Here is a 17,375-nt window from a genome sequence, read left to right on the forward strand (position 1 = left end):
ATCTCACACGCAGGGCAGCACGCAAGGCGCTAGAAAATGGCACTCGGAACACGCCTGGGGCCATTGAGCCCTATTCGTCGTAGCAGCCGTGGTGCAGTGTGCAGTGTGCAGTGTGTTGTTTGTTGTCTCCTCTCTGGAGGCCACGACGCACGGCCTCTGCATCAATACGAGGACAGCAGACCAACAGTGGTGGTATCGCGTATGTACCGGCGCTGGGGGTCCTTCCCATGGCGACCCTGCGACTGGTGAATGACGAGCAGCGTGCTAGTAGGACCTAGTAGGGCTAGCAGTGCTAGCACTTGCGACACCCGCCTAGTCTTTATCTCTATGGAACTGTTATCTGGATCCACGACCATCTCGGGGATGCTTTGCGGCTGTGGATCGCGATTGTGGCCCGAAAGTGCTTTGTGAAGTGGGCTCGTACGCATGCAATCTAGAGCACAAGCACAAAAGCACGACCACGAACGGCCAGGCAGCCGCTTTGGATGGCAGCCAGCGCTACGACTCTAGGCGGCCTAGCGAGGCGTTGCAACTCGGTCGGGGGAAATTGAAGATTCGACGTCGCGAACAGGAGCCCCGTAGCGGTAACTTTTTGTGCTTTTGACTTTTTTTTCCCCCTTTGCTGACTTTGCGTGGTCGACGCACGCCGCGCACGGTGAGCATGCTTTGCGCACATTGCGCGCCGGCGGCTTTGGGCTGACGTCTGGAGAGTGACTGAATTGAGCTTGATTGTGATGGTGCTGCTTGGTCTTAGTGCGGAATTGGCACTGTACGCCTTGGCCTATTCGGCTAAATGCGAAAATCTCAGCAGCGCACGCGACGGATGCAAGTGCGAGCACCAAGAGGTCACTACACAAGTACCTCGGGGCAAAGGCGCCGGCCACTGGCCGCTGGCACCACGGCCTGGCGATACGACCTAGTACATTGCGACGACGGGTTCCAGCGAGTCTCAGCCGAAGCTTTGCCACGGATAGACTTTCCCCTGCCATGGCTGCGCCGGGGACCTGCCATCGTGCGGATTCGCTCGCGGCGCTACTGTGCGGCCCGACTGCCCTGGCCCCACAGAGGGCGAAAGACGTGAACAGCACGCCTCTGGGGGGCATTCTTTGGGGAGCGGAGGCGCCCCCTCTCCTAAAGGCGCCAGCCCCAGATGCCCCGGACGTTGGCCCAAGGCAGACGGCGCACTGTACGGAGCTGCCCTGGGCTGGCGCGCTCCCGAGGCCCGGCGCAGCGCTTTTGCTGCGTGCCAAGCACCAGCTGCACCAGCGCGCCGCGCACTGTGCGCCCAAGCTGGCTCCAGCACCTTTTTCCGTGCCGCTCCACTATTACGCCGGCCAAACGGCCGCCTGGGCGAATCAGCGCTCGCGCATTCCCTCGCCCTTCTCGAGCCCTTCGCAAAGGTTGCAGAGCCTGCACCGCGGCCCTTTTGCCAGCGTCTGGTTTCTATTTTTCTTCTTCCTCTCTGGCGTCCCCAGCGTTCCCAAGATCCCCCCGGCTGCCACTAAGCCGTGCTGCTAGCGGGCCCTGTTCCACTGTTCCACCGCCCACACATGCCAGCATCCACTCGCTCGTTTTCTTCCCCATTATCGCAGGTTCCTTACTCCCACACTTGGACTGGTCGGGCCTGGTCCTCCTCATTTCCTCATCCTCGCCCAGTCTGTCGAGAGCCTTGTCCTGCCAGCATCGCGTAGCACCTGCGTCTTTAATTTTCTCTTTTTATTTTTTCCGCCTCGCATCTCCAAACCGCATCCGCACCCGGCACCGAATCCGTCGCGCGCTTAGAGACGGACAAACACAGTGGCAGAGCGCTCGACCCGGCCCAGCCCAGCACGAGACGAGACAAGACGAGACAAAACAACAGACGCATCGTGAGCCGTCACTGCGCTGCCGCTGCTCCCTCTCTCCTCGCTCCCTCCCTACCTACCGGCTGTCGCCATACCATTCCCCGCCATGTTAGGACCGCTGCTCTCTCCCTGCGCCCAGTAATAGAGAGTCTTCAACCCTCCGAGCTGGCCAGCGCGGCCGCTCGTCTCCCGTAGAGAATCGCTCCTCGTCACTCGTTCTCCTGGCCTCCGTCGCCATCGCCATCGCCATCGCCATCGCCCACCATGGCTGCAGAGCATCAGCGCCGCGTCGCCGCCATGGATCCGCCGCACATCACCGAGTTTGCCTCGGAGCGCTACTTTGAGAAGCTCAGCCAGCTGCATGCCAACAACCAGCAGCAGGCGGATCATGCGGAATCCAGCGCCGCGGCAACGGCCACCATCTTCCACGCCTCTCCCCCGTCGAGATTCATCCTGCCGCTGCGAGACCCGAAACCGGCCGAGTTCGATGCTGTCAAGCCGGCCGACTCGAAACGCGACAAGAGAGGGTTTTTCAGTCGACACAAAGTATCTTTATTACATTCCAAGCCCGATGCGGTGGAAGCTTCGTTTATAGCGCCTTCAAGAGCTTCCACGGAATCGACGCGAAAAAGGTGCGTCTTGTCTTGTCCAGCCTGTCAACTACAACAAGGTTAAAATCAGTGCTAATTTTGAGTTTGTCTTCTTCGCCACGTCTAGTGTTCCTCTTGATCAGCTCTTACTCGCACTGCCGAGCGAACTCCAGATTCAGATCGTCTCGTCTCTCCCTCTAACCGATATTCTCAACCTCCGATTAACCTCCAAATCATGGCATGCGCTCATCACCCTCAACGAAGTCCCCATTGTACGATATCACCTCGACCATAATATACCCGCCTATGCCACTCGTCTATACCCGCTTAGAGACTCCTGCGACATCAATTTCCATTATCTGTGTGGCCTATGGCACCGCCTCCATGTTGCGGCTAAGCTGTCATATCTGATGTGTGAATGGATCACAAAAGATATCTTCCTAAGAACAACAGAAGCTCAGAAATTAGCCTTCGCACCGCAGCACGAACGTATGCGCCGACGACTGATTCCTTTGCTCTTCACCGTTTTCCACTTTTTCGAGACGTACCGAAAATTGCACCTGAAATACATTGCGGAAAAAGGACATGGGCTGCTGAAGGAACCGTACACAGTGAATCCGATCGAAACAGAAATCATGAACATGTACGACAACCGGACACTGCTGAGAGTACACGAGGTCTTCCCGCTCATCATATCCTCCTTTTGCCGCCGCCTGCGACCGCCGACGTATGTCGGTCGAGTGGAACGATCCCTTCGTGGTTATCTGAGGGAACGACCCCCCGACGAGGTTCATGTGGCCATCTTGTGTCTTGGTGGGCTTCGTCAGGTGGAAAGGTTGTGGGAGACAAAGGGCTATAATAACCGACGGGCCGCTGTTGATGTTTGGTTCTGCTCCCTCACCAAGGAACCTGTGGTTGAAGCACCTGCCAAGGGCCGACTGGGATTGAAAGGGTTTGGGCGAAAGAAGTCAACAAGCGGCGACCGACCTCCGAACCGATCATCGTTCAGCGAAGGGGGCCGTAGGAGTCCATGGGGATCAGTAGACTCGACCCACAACGGAGGCTTTATCCCATATAGCGTCTTCAACAGCAGTCTTTCCGCCGATGCGCCGATGCCACCTCTTGATCGCGACCAGGCCAGGACTTTACTAGGGGACCTGCCACAGCTGCAGCAAATATGGCTGGCAACGGCAGAGGCCATGATTATGGATCGAAAAATCGTGCAACGGCCGCAAGACATAAAACGAAACCAGCAGGTTATGCTGGATCTTATAGGAGAAGATGGCCTGGACGAATCAGATGAATGGTACTATGGTCGCCACATGTCCGAATCTGTCAGGCCGCCAGCCGCAGCTCTCGGCGACGATGGAGATTAAAGAATCATCTCCCCTATCAATCTCACCGACGATATATGCGACTCACTTCTCCTCCTTCCATATTTATACATATTTATGCTCGTCATGATCGAGTGTCTTATCTTTTTTTTTCTGATACTGAAGCAAGAACTCTTCTGCTTACACCATTATTTCCTTGTGTATGTGTGTCCGTTTTGACACAAAGAAGCATTTACGAGGCGTTTTCTTTTTCTGGGTATGGGAAGAATCCGCGAGATTACGGATTCCAATGGTTGTGTGGATTACTTTGGGCTTTTGTACTGTGGCTGCTTGTTCTTTTGCTTTGTTTCTACTATATCACTTGTCATATCCCTTCCTTCTTAAAGACTTTTCCTTTTTCCAGTCTCTTCTTTTATTCGGGCTATTTAAAACGCCTCCTGATCTGTTGTCATGCCTGGGTTTAAAAAATACCTGTTTTATCCTGCATTGGCGCAGCTGTTAGCCGCACGCATAGATCTTGCGCAAAATCTCTCTTATCTTGTCTTATCTCTATCTGGTAAACCAAGCTGTTGTTTTTTTATTTTTATTTTTTTACCTTTTTTTGCTTTTTGTTTACTTTTCTTTCCCTCTGTTTTTTGACAAGCCAACTTTTCGATTTTTTCTTGTGTATTGTACACTCTCATTCATTCTTCAATATGTCTAGCGAAGAAGAAAACTTTTGGCCCTCGACTAAAATTCTATATTTAGTCGCAAAAAATACAGAAAACATATTTCAAATTAAACTTGGACTGATACGTACTCCGTTTTATTTTCGCTTGTGACGCTTTGCTTATATATATATATATATATACTTATATATGAACGTAGACCCCAGTATATATACACATACACCTCTTTGTGCGACTACCTAGAGAATAAACGTCTGGACCCTTTTGTCGTGTTGCGTCTACGGCTCTGCTGTCACCCCTTCTGGTTCAGCCGTGATAACAGACAAGAGGATGAATAGATTCCCTCCCACAGATACAAAATCTGTCGAAACATTTTTTTCTCTCATCTGTGAATAAGAAATGATAAAAGAAAAAGGGGGTAAAAAAAACATCATAGCACCATGCATAAACTGTACGCTCTCTCATACACTCTCATCATAAGCCTCATCTGTCCAAGGGGGAAAAAAAGATAGGAAAATAAACCAGATTTGCCTATACTCCCTGAAACCCATCCTGATAATTTGTGCGCCAGACAAAAAAAGAAAAAGAAAAAAAAAAAGTCTGAAAACAGCCCCGTTTTACTTAAAGGGGGTGAGATTCTGCTGCTGATAAACTCCCTCTGATGCGTTGCTTTTCTTTTTTTTCTCTCATTACAACGCCAAAACGTACATATTCAACCAAGAGATCAAGATCAAAGAAGATTGAAAATAAAAAACACGCTCTATTTTAAACGCCATCTTATGGGCGACCCATGGCTTGATATAGCCCCCCTCTCATGTTAGGCTCAACCATGGCCACATCAAGCGGCGTAGAGTCGCCAAAAGCCGCCGCAGAGTCTTGCACGTCGCGCTCATTCAAGCCATAGTCCATGTCAAGGTAGCTATGTTCCGTAAAGGACGAGAAATGGCCCAGGCCAGTTGTTGAAGGCGCTGAAGCCGAAGTTGCTGGGACTTGCTGGCTGCTGGCAAAGTCAGAAGATGCGTGGCGAGCTGTCGGGGTATGGCCCGATTGGCTGCGCGAAATTGCCAGAGATGCTTGCTGTGATAAGCTGGCTGTGCGGGCGTCGTTGGAGCTCTGCCGTGCCATATTGGAATTGGAAGAAGACCCAAACGGCGAGGCTTGGTTGCTGCCGGTGCCTCTAGCAAAGCTACCACTATTGGTGGCTGCATGTCCTAGCTGGCCCGGCAGCTGCCTAGCCTGGCTATAGAAGCCTTGCGAGGACATGCTCGTTGGGCTGCTTCCGTACATCTGGCTCGGGGCTCTAGGTCTTGAAGACCCTGGTGGCATATGCTGAAGCTGTAGCGGAGGCCGCATCCCTGCATTCTGCGGATGAGGTCTCTGGGGTGCATACTGCTGAGACTGAGGCTGAGATTGAGGTTGAGGTTGAGGCTGCGGCTGCGGCTGGTTTTGAAGTGACTGAGTCTGACCCTGAGGCTGAGGCTGTGTTGGTGACCGCTGCGAATGATGGTGGTGTGGCTGCTGTTGTTGTTGCAAATGCTGTTGACTCGAGGCTTGTCTCACAGCAGCACTAGCATTAGCTAGCTGGGTATCAAAGCTGTTGGAAGCCATGGTTTGAGAGATGCTGTTGTAGCTGTTATTCAGAACAGGTGATGTGGTCATACCTACTCGGCCGGGCTGAGGGTCAATGTTATTGAAAATGGGGTTCTGAAGCGATTCTCGCGACACACGTCGGCGCTTCATGTGAGTCTGATCAGACGCAGTGTTATGTAGCGGAGTATCATCGCCTTGTCGCATATGCGATGAAGGGTCAGTTGCGGCGATTGTTGCCAAGGACTCTCTAGCGACCTGAGCCGGATCACCCCCCTTTCTCTTCTTAGGATGTGAGTGATTGTTGATGGAGCGAAATTGATCCAACGATTGCATTGCTGCTCCAGCCCAGCTACTTACAGCCGGGAACGCTGGCTGGCTTCCTTGAGGAGCACGGTTGGCTATGTGTGCGGCGTGCTGCGTTGTTGCGTTCTCTGGCAGCGGGGGTGAGGGATGTTGGTGCTGTTCTGGCCTGGGAGGCATCGTATTTGCAAAGGATGAAATATTATTCTGACCATCAGTTGCTTTGTGTGATAAAGGAGACTGTGCAATGGGATTGGAGGTTGAAGAAGCAGGTAATAAAGCGTGAGGATTCTCTGAAGCCGCCTGGCCAGCTTCAGGAGTATTCTTTGGTCGATTTTTAGATCCTTTAGGGCGACCTCTCTTCTTGCCCGTTCCCGGAGTGCTCATGATGCTAGAATCAGGGTCAAGATGGCCTGGCATATCGCCATGATACGCAGGGTTAACGAGCCCATTTTGAGATTGCTCGACAGATCCATCGGGCCTTCTCCCCAGATCAGACTGGGATAACTGGGAGCCGCCTCCATCGACTTGGCTGGACGAATGCAGCGCCAGATCCGACTTTTTCATGCCTTTATCTATGCGAGGCTTGGAGCTTTTACTCCCCTTTGGCCGTCCTCGCGGTCTTTTGACAGGAGTCGCGGTAGCTTCACCAGTGACATTCTGCCCCTCTGGAGGATTGCGGGCAGGTTCGGATAGAGATGCTGTAGAGGCTGGCTGAGCAGGAGGAGCGGCGGTATTGGCGGAATCGGGTAAAGCTGGAGCCTGAGTTGGTGCGGATGCGGGAGCATCTAGAGCAACGACGGCGGTAGGAGCAGCGGCAGAGGCTATATCTGCGGTTTGCAAAGATGGGTGAAGCGCCAGCGCTGAAGGGTTCCCCTCGACTGGAGGGAATATCTCGGCGACCCAGCCGACAAAAATGGATCCCTGACCATTGTTGCGTCCGCTGTCTGGGAAGTCGAATTCGTGCGATGAAGGCGCGCCGGGAATGCCTCCAAAGTATGCCAGCGCTTTACACATCTGATCCACCACCACCAAAGGATTTAAGCTGCGCAGCAGAGTGAGGAGCCGAGCTTGCTCAGCTTTGGCTTCATGCGGTAAAGGTCCCAGGGGGCGTCCAGGGAGCGAGTAGGGAGGATTGAGATAGCCATTTTGCGAAGCTCCGTACGCGGGGGCTGAAGATCGCGGGTCTGATTCGGTCTGCGGGTTCCACGCCAATTTGCTGCGTTTGATGGATTGGTAGCCGCGCATGTTGGCCAGCCTCGCCGCCGCCTCCGTCTCTTCGCTTGTGCGCTTTGCGGCAGCATTCCGCAAGGCAGCCTGTGAGCTATTTATATCGATGTGCATTACGCCAAAGTTGCCGTTCTTGTTGTCGGCCTTGCCCTTGAGTTTGCTGGGTACAGGATTCTTGACTCGGCCATCTGTGGTATGGATGGAGGCTCCATCCGGGCCATCGATGACATCTGAGCATTGCAATGAGCATATTCATTCTCTCAAAAGCCGCTCGATCGGACCCAACGAAGCATTGCGCCTACGTACCATGACTAGAAGTGCGGATCGGCGTTGAAGACCTTTTGCCGGGGATTGCAGACGATTCCGGCGCGCCGCCAGCCTTGGGGGCCACGTCTTCAGTCACAGGAGAATCGCCGAGGATGATGGTCGCAGAAGCTGCTACGGGCAAGGTCAGCGACAACACGGGCCGGGACGGTGGCGGAAAAGGCACCAGGCGAGGGGACGAACCTGTGGCTGCGGCCATGGCGCTGGGAGAGGTCCCGGGATGATGCGCCCGCAGACCACTTCATGCCCACGCGTGGGCGAGGCGAATTGGGGCTCGAGAAGGATGCAGAGGGCCGCCTGGGTGTAGGGCAGAGACGGAATGGTGTTTTGGCCGAGGACGAAGGAGAAGACGAGCGAGAGCAAACAAACTGGCGCCGGAATTGCCGTCTCGGGGCGCCTCACATGGTCCGGAACTGCGGGGCGGTCAACGGTCGTTTGTATCGCCTTCAGACGCCTTGAGGTCGCGTTTTGCAGGCTGTTGTCATGTCCATGGCCTGACCAGAAGAGTTGGCGGTGCACGGCGCAAATCGTCCTCTTGATGTTGTCGACCCAGAGCAGACTAGCGCTGGCGGAGCGCCGTGGGTTTTATGCATCTTACGGGGAGCGGCAGCGCCACGGAAAAGGGCATCGCACAGACGAATATTGTTATATAGGTGCGAGCTGCAGAGCGCAATGCCGAGCTTATTCCACGCAAGGCGAGGGGCTGGCATTTAACGGGGCGTCTCAGTCGAGGTACTCGCTACTTTGGGTCGCCTGTCTCAGATTGCTTCCTGCACGCAGCGCCTCGTACTGAGTACCTGAGCGCCGCCCCCACTACCGGAGCTGCTAGCTGGACTGTCACTGGACCTCCAAGGCAATGCTCGCGAACTGCTTCTGCGTCGCAATCTATACATGTAGCTAAGCTGTCGATCGAAGCTTCTCTCGAGCGCTGCTGCTTCTCTTTCAAGGAGAAAGCTACGATTGTTTGCTGAGCCTGCACGTGAGAGCTTCCATCTAGCTAAGCCTTCTTTCATTATCTCTTCCTCTCGTTATTTGTTTCTCGCCTCATTCTCCTCGTCTTCTTCTCGTCGGGTCTACTTCTACCTCCGTTTTTCGTCACCACCGCCATGTCAAGATATGCGTTGATATCGCTGCCCCAGAGCGCGTTCGACTCTGGGGACCGCGATGAGGCTATCTCGTCCCTAAGTGCGACAATAACGTCCGACAATGGCTCTGTGCTGCCGTTTAGCATCCCCGACTTCAAAATCGGAACTCTAGACCTGCTCGTCCAGCAAGCCGATGACTTGGCCAAGCTCGAGGGTGCGTGCCAGTCAGTCGTCGCCAAGGTTGCGGATTCCTTGCGCACGGTGCTCAACAATGACGAGGACCGGATGGCCTCGTACAAGATGGTCAACGATAGTTAGTCGAGCCAGATATGCGCTTCTATATGGATGATGTGGATGGTGGGGCTGACAGCTTGTGGCAGAGCCGACCGATCACTATCTGCGCAACTTTAGCTGGAACAAGATGAGATACCGAGCCGACAAGCCCATTGCTGATCTCATCGGCACTCTTCAGAAGGTATGGGCTTTACCCCTCTCTTTCTTCGTTGCCGGCACAATGCCGGTTTTGTTTAGAGAAGCCCGTCCTAACTGAGGTCCAGGAGCTCAACACAGTCGACAACGACGTCAAGTCCAAGTTCAACCAGTACAACGCCGTCAAGACAAATCTTGCACAGCTCCAAAGGAGACAGACGTAAGTACTGTCCATCTGTCTATTTGCTCCTAGCTAATTGGCTTGATTCGGCTGCAGTGGCACCCTCGCGACGAAATCTCTCACCCCAATCGTAAAGCCATCCCTGCTCGTTCAAGACTCAGAGTACCTTGAAACTCACCTCATTGCCGTGCCGACGAATGCGAAGAAAGATTTTATTAAGAGCTACGAAACCCTCGCACCCATGGTGGTGCCTCGATCGTCCGTAGAGATCGACCACGACGATGAGTTCACGCTGTTCGCCGTCGTGACTTTTAAGAAGCATAGCGCCGAGTTTGTCCACAAGTGCCGAGAGCAGAAGTGGACACCTCGTCAGTACAAATATGTCGAAGGCGGCCGCGAAGAAGAGCAGCGAGAGCTGGATCGTGTGACCAACGAAGAGCGCAAGGTCTGTGGCGAAGCTCTGCGCATGGGAAGGACTGGATGGAGCGAAAGTGTCATGATTTGGGTGCATGTCCTTACCTTGCGCGTCTTTGTTGAGGCTGTATTGCGATACGGATTGCCGCTGGACTATGCCACAGCTCTGATCAAGGTATGCTACATCATGCTATTTACTCTTTACGCCTGGCCTGTCCATAACCCTGACCCTTTCTTTGACTTGATGCCGCGTTACTATTTACCTATGGCTGCTAACTACCTCTGAAACAGACAACACCGAAGCTGGCCCCCAAGGCAAAGGCAGCGTTGGACTCAAAGTACTCATACCTGGGCGGAAATGCGTTCGGAAGGGATAAGCACGGTAGGGTCACGAAAGACGATGCTGCCCTTAGCTCAGAGATGGCCGCGGCGGGATTAGGGACCGGCGAAGGAAACGAGTACACGGCTTTTGTTTATTATGAGGCTGAATTTCCCTGAAGCGGATATAGAGAGAATTTCTTTCTAAAAGCGTCATGCGCCTGTATTCTATGTTTGTCGGTTCAACTTTCTTCTAAAGACTTTTAAAGACAATGTTTCACATTTTCCGTTTCCCTCTTCTTCTCTATCAATCAATCAATCAACCTTCTAAGACCTTCTAGGAAAGAGGTCTAGAGTGACAAAGGCAAATAGCATCTACAGCCCATTAACCATGGGTGTCCTCATCTTACACTTGAATCCCAATATGACTTTTGTTACTGCATTTTCGTTATTTTTATTGTTGCTTTTTTAATTCTTGACCTCTGCGCTCTTAATGTAGCCCTTTTCACTGAGCCAGTTTGTGATCTGCGCAACGCATTCCTCGACGGTATTCTCGTGAGTCTTGATTGTAATCTCGGCGTTCAAAGGCTCCTCATACGGCGCAGAGATGCCAGTGAACTCCTTGATCTCGCCAGCGCGGGCCTTTTTGTACAGGCCCTTGGGGTCGCGCTGCTCAGCCACTTCGAGGGGCACGTCGACAAAAACCTCGATAAAGGGAATGGGCTCGTCGGCGTCCTGGTTGGTCTGGGCGTGCAGCTGGCGCGCAAGATCGCGGTCGGCGCGGTAGGGCGAGATGAAGGAGGTGATGGCAATGGTGGCCGAGTCGGCAAAGAGCTTGGCGACCTCGCCGATGCGGCGGATGTTCTCGTTGCGGTCGGCCTCGGAGAAGCCCAGGTCCTTGTTGAGGCCGAAGCGCACGTTATCGCCGTCGAGGCGGTAGGCGGAGAGGCCCAGGTGCAGGAGGTGCTGCTCCAGGGCGGTGGCGACGGTGGACTTGCCCGAGGCGGAGAGGCCCGTCAGCCAGATTGTGAGGCCGCGCTGGGAGCGCAGCTGGTTGCGCTCGCGGCGGGAGAGGGACGGATGCCAGGTGATGTTGCTGTTGGGATGCTGGAGTTAGCGACTTGGTTTTTGCTTTGTAATTATATTAATGAGCGTGTGTAGTATTGTTTGCGCGAGGAGCGCATCATCTGGAGAAGTGGTGGGAAAAGTCGTGATAATGGGCTTTTGGAGGAGAGCGAGCCTCAACTGTCGCAAGGCGGGGGAGGGGCAATATAGACGGGTTACGCACGTGGCCATTGTGTATATGAGACGGGATTTAACAAGGAAAATGGAATTCCAATGAGATACGTCGCTTGTTTAACAAAGACAGAAAAATAAAGTAGATAAAAAAAGACGATGGGGAGAAAGTCAATGGAAAGAGGTGTGGAAATAAGAGTTGCGATATATAAAGGGATGGACGGTTTAATGGCGATATGCGAGATGGGCGATCATTCTGCATGCGTACGTACCTACTTCCACCATGACATTTCGGGCCCTCGCCGTCATCGCCAGCCGTTATTTCTTCTCCGCGTACTGCTAGTACTAACAAAAAAAATAAGTTACAATCTAGTCTAGACAAGAAAAAAACCCACACTCAACCCCATATAAAGGCAGCTTTTCTAGAGATCGTTGGGCAAACTACGCCAAGGGGGATGATGTGCTCATTGAGGAGGCTGATGGCGACAGCCCGAAACCGCCGACTTCCGCTGTGTGATCCCCGCTGTTTTTTATGCTAAAAGGCTTTTTTCTTCCTTCTTTGTAAGCAGTATAGCTACCTACCTGGCATGTCGTTTCACTGATGATGAGTCTCTATGTGGTTGTTTTATGCCAATGTAAAGCATCAAAAAGGCTCGGTTCTTCCTAATCGCTGTAAAAGACAATCCTTCGTCTACTCTAAACCTCTAGGTACTAACAAGTACCCTCTATTATCTCATATGTACAACGTATATCCTCATGTAATGTATCTGATAACTCTGTGTGTATATCCGATGCCTCCTGTCGCTTTCTCCCAGGAATAAAAGTAAAATGATTAAAAGAGCAATGCAAGTCAAAGCAAAGTAAAAAAGAAAGATGCCGCGTTCCTAATCTCCAGCCACCGCATCGTCAGCCCGACCAATCTCGCCCGCTCTCAGCAGTCCGCTATTCCATATAAATGCTTATACAATTGAGGGCATCAACTAAATTATTATGTCAGCGCCACGCATAGAAAAAGTTCAACAAACGGTCAAACTTACGGCTGCATACTTGGGCGAGATGAACAGTCCCTTCGCCTCGACCAACACCGTCGGCTTCTCGCCCGGCTCCGGCAACGTCTCGATGCTTCCCACAGACCACGCCTTGCGTCCCTCGACCTTTGTCGTCGTTCCGCGAAGCACCAGGAAGCTATTCGCCGGCGTCGGCTTGCGATAGTTGACCTCCAGGTTGGCCGTCACGGCAATGTTGTGCGGCAGCGCGCCAAAGCATCCCCGCGCCATGCCTTCGTCCAGCATCGTCGCCAGGAACCCTCCGTGGACAAGGCCCGGGTGGCCGCAGACCTGGTCGCCGATGTAGGTGATGCTGACAATGGACTTTCCGCCGTCTTCGATGAATGCGATTGGAGGGACCACCATCTTGCCGTTGCCCTGCAGGACGCCGGCGGTGAGGCTCTGGTTGCGGATGCCATTCGCCATCTTGAGGTGCGGCCGCGACTCCTTGAAATCGGGCCGTGATCGCAGTTCCTTGACCAGCGGGTGGTTGTTGATTGTGTCTTCGATGCGCTGGATCTCGTCGGTGTCGGGCACAAACAGCTTCGAAGTCTCGGCGTCTGTGAAGTGAGAAAAGCCCTGCTGTACCATCGAGTACCATGTTGCTGCTGCTCCGATGCTTCCAAATGCGACGCCGTAGAGGATTAGGCCGAGACCTCGTCCGACTCGTCCCTTGGGAGCTGCCGCGGCTATGGAAAAGAATCCCAACGTTAGCCAACATCCCGTACGCCACTCAATAAACACACATAGAGACAAGACTCACCCTGTGCAGCCTCAGCATAGCATCGTCGCTGACCGGCCCCTTTGATCGCAGCAAGCGGCGACTGTTGGCCACTTCGAGCGATCTGACCGATTCGGCGCCCGCCACGAGCAACTTGTTGACCAAACATTCTGCCAAATATCTCTTTTCTCTCTCTCTTTTCTCCTTAATCCCAACTTTCGTCGCACGTCCCCTCTAATAAAAGAAACAAGACAAAAAGAACAACAAAAAATTAGAGAAGCAAGACGATTGTATTAAAAAGAAGCGGGAATTACCGAGGCAAAGGCGATCCGATTGCGCGCCTAATTTACGGCACCTCCATCACGCCTTTGTTGGCGCATTTATTTGCCGATAAGATAAACTGATACGGGCTTATCGGTGCCCTGTTAGCCCGATTCTAGCCAACCTTGCGGCTTAGACCGTTCGGCGTATCCGAACTCGGTGTGGGGGAGAGCCTCGGCTCTATCCAAGTGATTATTGGTCGGGAATATTTTCCTTATTTGGCTGCCGTATCTTTTATTCATGGCTGCGATGAATTAGAAGGAGAAATCCAGCAAAGGTGTGTATAGTTTTCTTGATGATCGCGAGAAGATAGCATTCATAAAAAAACTCATCGCCTATTCGCCTCTGGCCCGGGAAGGGAAAAAAAAGAAGAGACCCCTTTACTGTACATACCACTTACACACCACTTATACCCGAATGCTCCAAGTATTTCGTAGCCGCTTGAATTCTCGCCGCCTCAAAACAATTATTTTCCCTCTTATTAACATCTCTTTGTCTATTTTTACAAGTCATCTTCTTCTCCTGCCAAAAGCTCTGCATAGTCATCCACAGACGCAAACGTAGGCAGGCCCTTGAGCATCTTCTTCCTAGCCCTGCGCTTGTCGCCCTTCTCTTTGTCTGACTTGGCCACATCAGGGGCAACCAGGCCATCCTCTTCGTCGACATCCTCTTCGTCTGAAAAGTCATTGAACTCTACGCCCATGTCATCATCCTCGTCCTCCTCATCATCATCGCCATCCAGTGACAGGGCAGGCGAGGAATCGTCGTCAGATGCCATATCCAGCTCATCCAAATCGTCAAAGCCAGCATCAGAAGCATCTTCGTCGATGTCAGGCTGGGCATTAACCAGTGCCTTCCAGATTTCATCCTCTTCCGCATCTTCATCTGCCTCTGCGTCGCCTGTCGCGCGTGCCTTCTTAGTAGATTCCTTGGGCTCCTTGGAAACGTGCTGGAAGTATTTGTGGAAGAAGACATCTTCAGCTGCCACGTCGTCTGCCTTCTTATTCCAGAATGCAGCAGAGTTGACTTGTGTTGTAGATGCGCTGCTGCGCCCACCACCGAGCCAAATATCTCCAATGTCCTTGGCCGCCTTGAGAGGCTGCATAATAGAAGCACCACGAGTATCTGAAGCCTTTGCGTTCCTGTAGACGAACTTATCCAGAAACTTGATGAGAGTGTGGCTCTCCATATCGGGCTTCATCATCTTCTGGTTTCGATCCAGCAGCGCAGAGGCGAATCTCTCCACGGCTGGGTGGAAGTGCTGTTGAATAGGAACCTGGAACAATGGATTAGTCATTCGTATTGCACATTGTGTGGCTGTAAGAGAGTGAACATACCATTTCCCACAAACAGCTTCTATGAGCGTTGCTGTGTACGGGATCTCTTTTGCGCCCATCGTACGTTGGACGGTCCTCAGGCGCCTCATCATCAAATACTGATTCTTCCGGTTCCTCAACCAGCGTTGAAATATCAGGAAAGGTTTGCCTTAGATGAGAGATAACGTAGAGCAAACCACAGATAAAGGGGGGCTGGTGGAGACCTGATACCTGCAGCATTCGCTTTGCGAAAGCCTTGACTCTTCTCACATCAACATCGTTCTTCAGTGCTCGCAGTAACAGATTCAAGTAAAGCGCTTGTTTTGAAGAGTTTATGAGACGTGGATCCAGCAGTGACTCGTACAGCGTCCGATAGAAGCGGTCGCTGCCCATATTTTTTGTCGTAGAGAGATGCTGAATTAAGAGTAGAGCTTGGATACCGGTGTTGAAGTTGGCAGAGTGCGCAATTTTGAAGAGAGTATCAAGATGGCGTTCCAAACTAGTGACAAGTCATTAGCATCCACAGAGGCACAGCATAGCATTAGTTGTTTTGTAAGTACTTACACCGTATCGTTGGTGCCTACAAATGGTGCGGCACGGTTCACACCGGTCAACAGGGCAGACACAAGCTTATCAGTCGCCTCGGCTTCTGGGATAGATGGGGCTGCAGCCTTGAACTGTTTGCCCTTCTTTCCGAACGAGCCTTTGCCAGATTTCTGCGTCTTGTTGGGTTCATCCTCTGTCGGCATTCCAAGCTTTCCAGTTTTGAGAATTGTGGCGAAAAGGCCAAAGTAGATGCGAAGAAGGGACTCAGCCACTGCTGGCTCTTTGTTTGAGAGAATTGTTTGGTTGAGCGTGTTGATGGCATAGTAGCGCACTCGATGATCTGCTGAAGGTCGAAGAAGGATCTCCTGTTCTATTGTTCGCACGATGATCGGCCTCATGCCAGGATGTGAATTTTGCAGCTGCAAGAGAAGATATGAAGCTCGGGAAGAGATCTTTCGGTCGCGATCGCCAAGCTTGTTAACCAGGAGAGTGAGAAGGTTTGATTCCTGTTCCGGCTTGTCCTTGAGTAAGGCATAGACAAAGTCGACGGCTCTCATTCTTGAATACTCAATTTCATCAGAGCACCAGACTTCCAAGAGCTGGATCATTTTGAAATAAGTGTCCTTCAACCAGTCTTCGTAAGCCCAAGAGATCAAATGAGCTTGTGTAATTTTACCAGGAAGCGGCTGGCTTGGAGCCCAAATTTTGGCGGAAGCGCGTTGAAGAGAGCCCAGAAGCCCAGGCTGAGCTTGAAAGTTCCTCAATCGTCGGTCTGATGGCAGCACTGTGCCGGGGCCGAGCATATCCACGAGTGCTCCTATAGCTCCAATGGCTTGGGCTCGGCTTTTCTTGGAAGCCAGGTTCATCAAAGAATCGAATGCGCGAATGTTGTGAACGGGGGACTCTTGACAAGCCAAGGTGAGGGCGGAAATCTTGTCTGTAAGAGTACCAGATGTCATGATGGTGGCAAGAAATTTGTGAGATGAAGACGCAAAGATGGTCGTTCTATATTTCGCCGCCTCTGTCTCCAAGAGATATTTTCCATGCTCTTTTAGTGAGTTTATGGCCGACATGAAGGGACCAATGTCATCGACTTGGGGTTCAGGCAGTTGGGCCAACCTGGCAGCGTGCCAGTCCGCGCGCGGTTCGAAAATCTAGTTTACTAAGTTAGTTGTCAGAGATGCCATTGACTCAAGGATATCAACTTACCAGGCCTTCAACCCTTCGCATTTCATTCTCTGCGGGTCCCTTTTCTTTTGGGGCTTTGAGGGTTTCGCTTTTGCCCTTGTTCTTATTCTTGTTGCTGACCTCTTCCTCGCTCTCATCATCGTCTTCTTCTTCGTCTTCTTCTTCTACGTCCTCCTCCTCCTCCTCTTCGTCGCTAGCATCATCGGGTATCATTCCGGAGAAACCAAGTTCTTTTGAAAGAGCTGCTAGTTCATCCTTCAGTCCCTTGTCTACCGGTGCCTTTGATCCTGAAGTAACTTCATCATCAGATGCAACGTCGTTGATCAGGTGCCAGTCCTCTTCATCTCCTCCCAGGGCCTTAATCTCAGCTAGCAAAGCATCTTTATCATCGCTGGTGCCGTTCGTGGCTGGTGCGCCCTCGGAATCGCGCTGCTTTCGCTGTTTCTGCTTGCCAGACACTTCAGTAGGCGGATTCTTTCGCTTGTATGGATTGCCGTTCAATTTCGCTTCAATTTGAGAAGTGATTTGAGACATTCCGTTCTGAAGGCGCGCCGCATAGTCGTTCGAGCGCTTCGGCCCTTTGCTTTTCTTGGATTGCTTCGCCATAGCGTAGATGCGCCGCTGTCTAGGTGGTAAAATTGGCTGCTTCAAATTTCAGATTCAGAATGCGATTCGATGCAAGTATTTTTTTGAA

At 52.2% G+C, this 17,375-nt stretch overlaps 6 protein-coding genes across 7 annotated transcripts; 2 read left to right on the forward strand and 4 right to left on the reverse strand.

The window, feature by feature from the left end:
- Positions 1 to 987: 987 nt before the first annotated feature.
- On the forward strand, positions 988 to 1,518 carry TrAtP1_007959 (uncharacterized protein; the record flags this gene model as incomplete). Its single annotated transcript, XM_066113735.1, has 1 exon — positions 988 to 1,518. The coding sequence occupies one exon, from the start codon at positions 988 to 990 to the stop codon at positions 1,516 to 1,518; it is 531 nt and encodes a 176-aa protein (XP_065969823.1).
- TrAtP1_007960 (uncharacterized protein) lies at positions 1,474 to 4,547 on the forward strand. The gene is made up of 2 exons (XM_014092752.2): positions 1,474 to 2,476; positions 2,562 to 4,547. The coding sequence occupies exons 1-2, from the start codon at positions 2,109 to 2,111 to the stop codon at positions 3,808 to 3,810; spliced, it is 1,617 nt and encodes a 538-aa protein (XP_013948227.1). The 5' UTR covers positions 1,474 to 2,108; the 3' UTR covers positions 3,811 to 4,547.
- Positions 4,548 to 4,558: 11 nt separating this feature from the next.
- On the reverse strand, positions 4,559 to 8,389 carry TrAtP1_007961 (uncharacterized protein). Of its 2 annotated transcripts, XM_014092753.2 has the most exons (3): positions 8,064 to 8,389; positions 7,863 to 7,994; positions 4,559 to 7,786 (listed from the first exon to the last, which is right to left on the reverse strand). In XM_014092753.2, exons 1-3 carry the CDS (start codon positions 8,077 to 8,079, stop codon positions 5,214 to 5,216), a joined length of 2,721 nt encoding a protein of 906 aa, XP_013948228.1. In that variant the 5' UTR covers positions 8,080 to 8,389; the 3' UTR covers positions 4,559 to 5,213. The 2 variants fall into 2 exon arrangements, with proteins under 2 accessions (XP_013948228.1, XP_065969824.1); XM_066113736.1 differs by having other exon boundaries at positions 4,559 to 7,994.
- Positions 8,390 to 10,775: 2,386 nt separating this feature from the next.
- TrAtP1_007962 (uncharacterized protein) lies at positions 10,776 to 11,603 on the reverse strand (the record flags this gene model as incomplete). Its single annotated transcript, XM_014092756.1, has 2 exons — positions 10,776 to 11,403; positions 11,596 to 11,603. 2 exons carry the CDS (start codon positions 11,601 to 11,603, stop codon positions 10,776 to 10,778), a joined length of 636 nt encoding a protein of 211 aa, XP_013948231.1.
- Positions 11,604 to 12,150: 547 nt separating this feature from the next.
- TrAtP1_007963 (uncharacterized protein) lies at positions 12,151 to 13,644 on the reverse strand. Its single transcript, XM_014092755.2, has 3 exons — positions 13,353 to 13,644; positions 12,581 to 13,278; positions 12,151 to 12,523 (listed from the first exon to the last, which is right to left on the reverse strand). Exons 1-3 carry the CDS (start codon positions 13,477 to 13,479, stop codon positions 12,503 to 12,505), a joined length of 846 nt encoding a protein of 281 aa, XP_013948230.2. The 5' UTR covers positions 13,480 to 13,644; the 3' UTR covers positions 12,151 to 12,502.
- A 379-nt stretch (positions 13,645 to 14,023) lies between these two features.
- On the reverse strand, positions 14,024 to 17,346 carry TrAtP1_007964 (uncharacterized protein). Its single transcript, XM_066113737.1, has 4 exons — positions 16,703 to 17,346; positions 15,512 to 16,647; positions 14,969 to 15,446; positions 14,024 to 14,907 (listed from the first exon to the last, which is right to left on the reverse strand). The coding sequence occupies exons 1-4, from the start codon at positions 17,285 to 17,287 to the stop codon at positions 14,134 to 14,136; spliced, it is 2,973 nt and encodes a 990-aa protein (XP_065969825.1). The 5' UTR covers positions 17,288 to 17,346; the 3' UTR covers positions 14,024 to 14,133.
- Between the last annotated feature and the right edge of the window lie 29 nt (positions 17,347 to 17,375).

Source organism: Trichoderma atroviride, chromosome 4, assembly GCF_020647795.1.
Source record: "Trichoderma atroviride chromosome 4, complete sequence".
In the NCBI taxonomy this organism is placed as follows: Eukaryota; Fungi; Ascomycota; class Sordariomycetes; order Hypocreales; family Hypocreaceae; genus Trichoderma; species Trichoderma atroviride.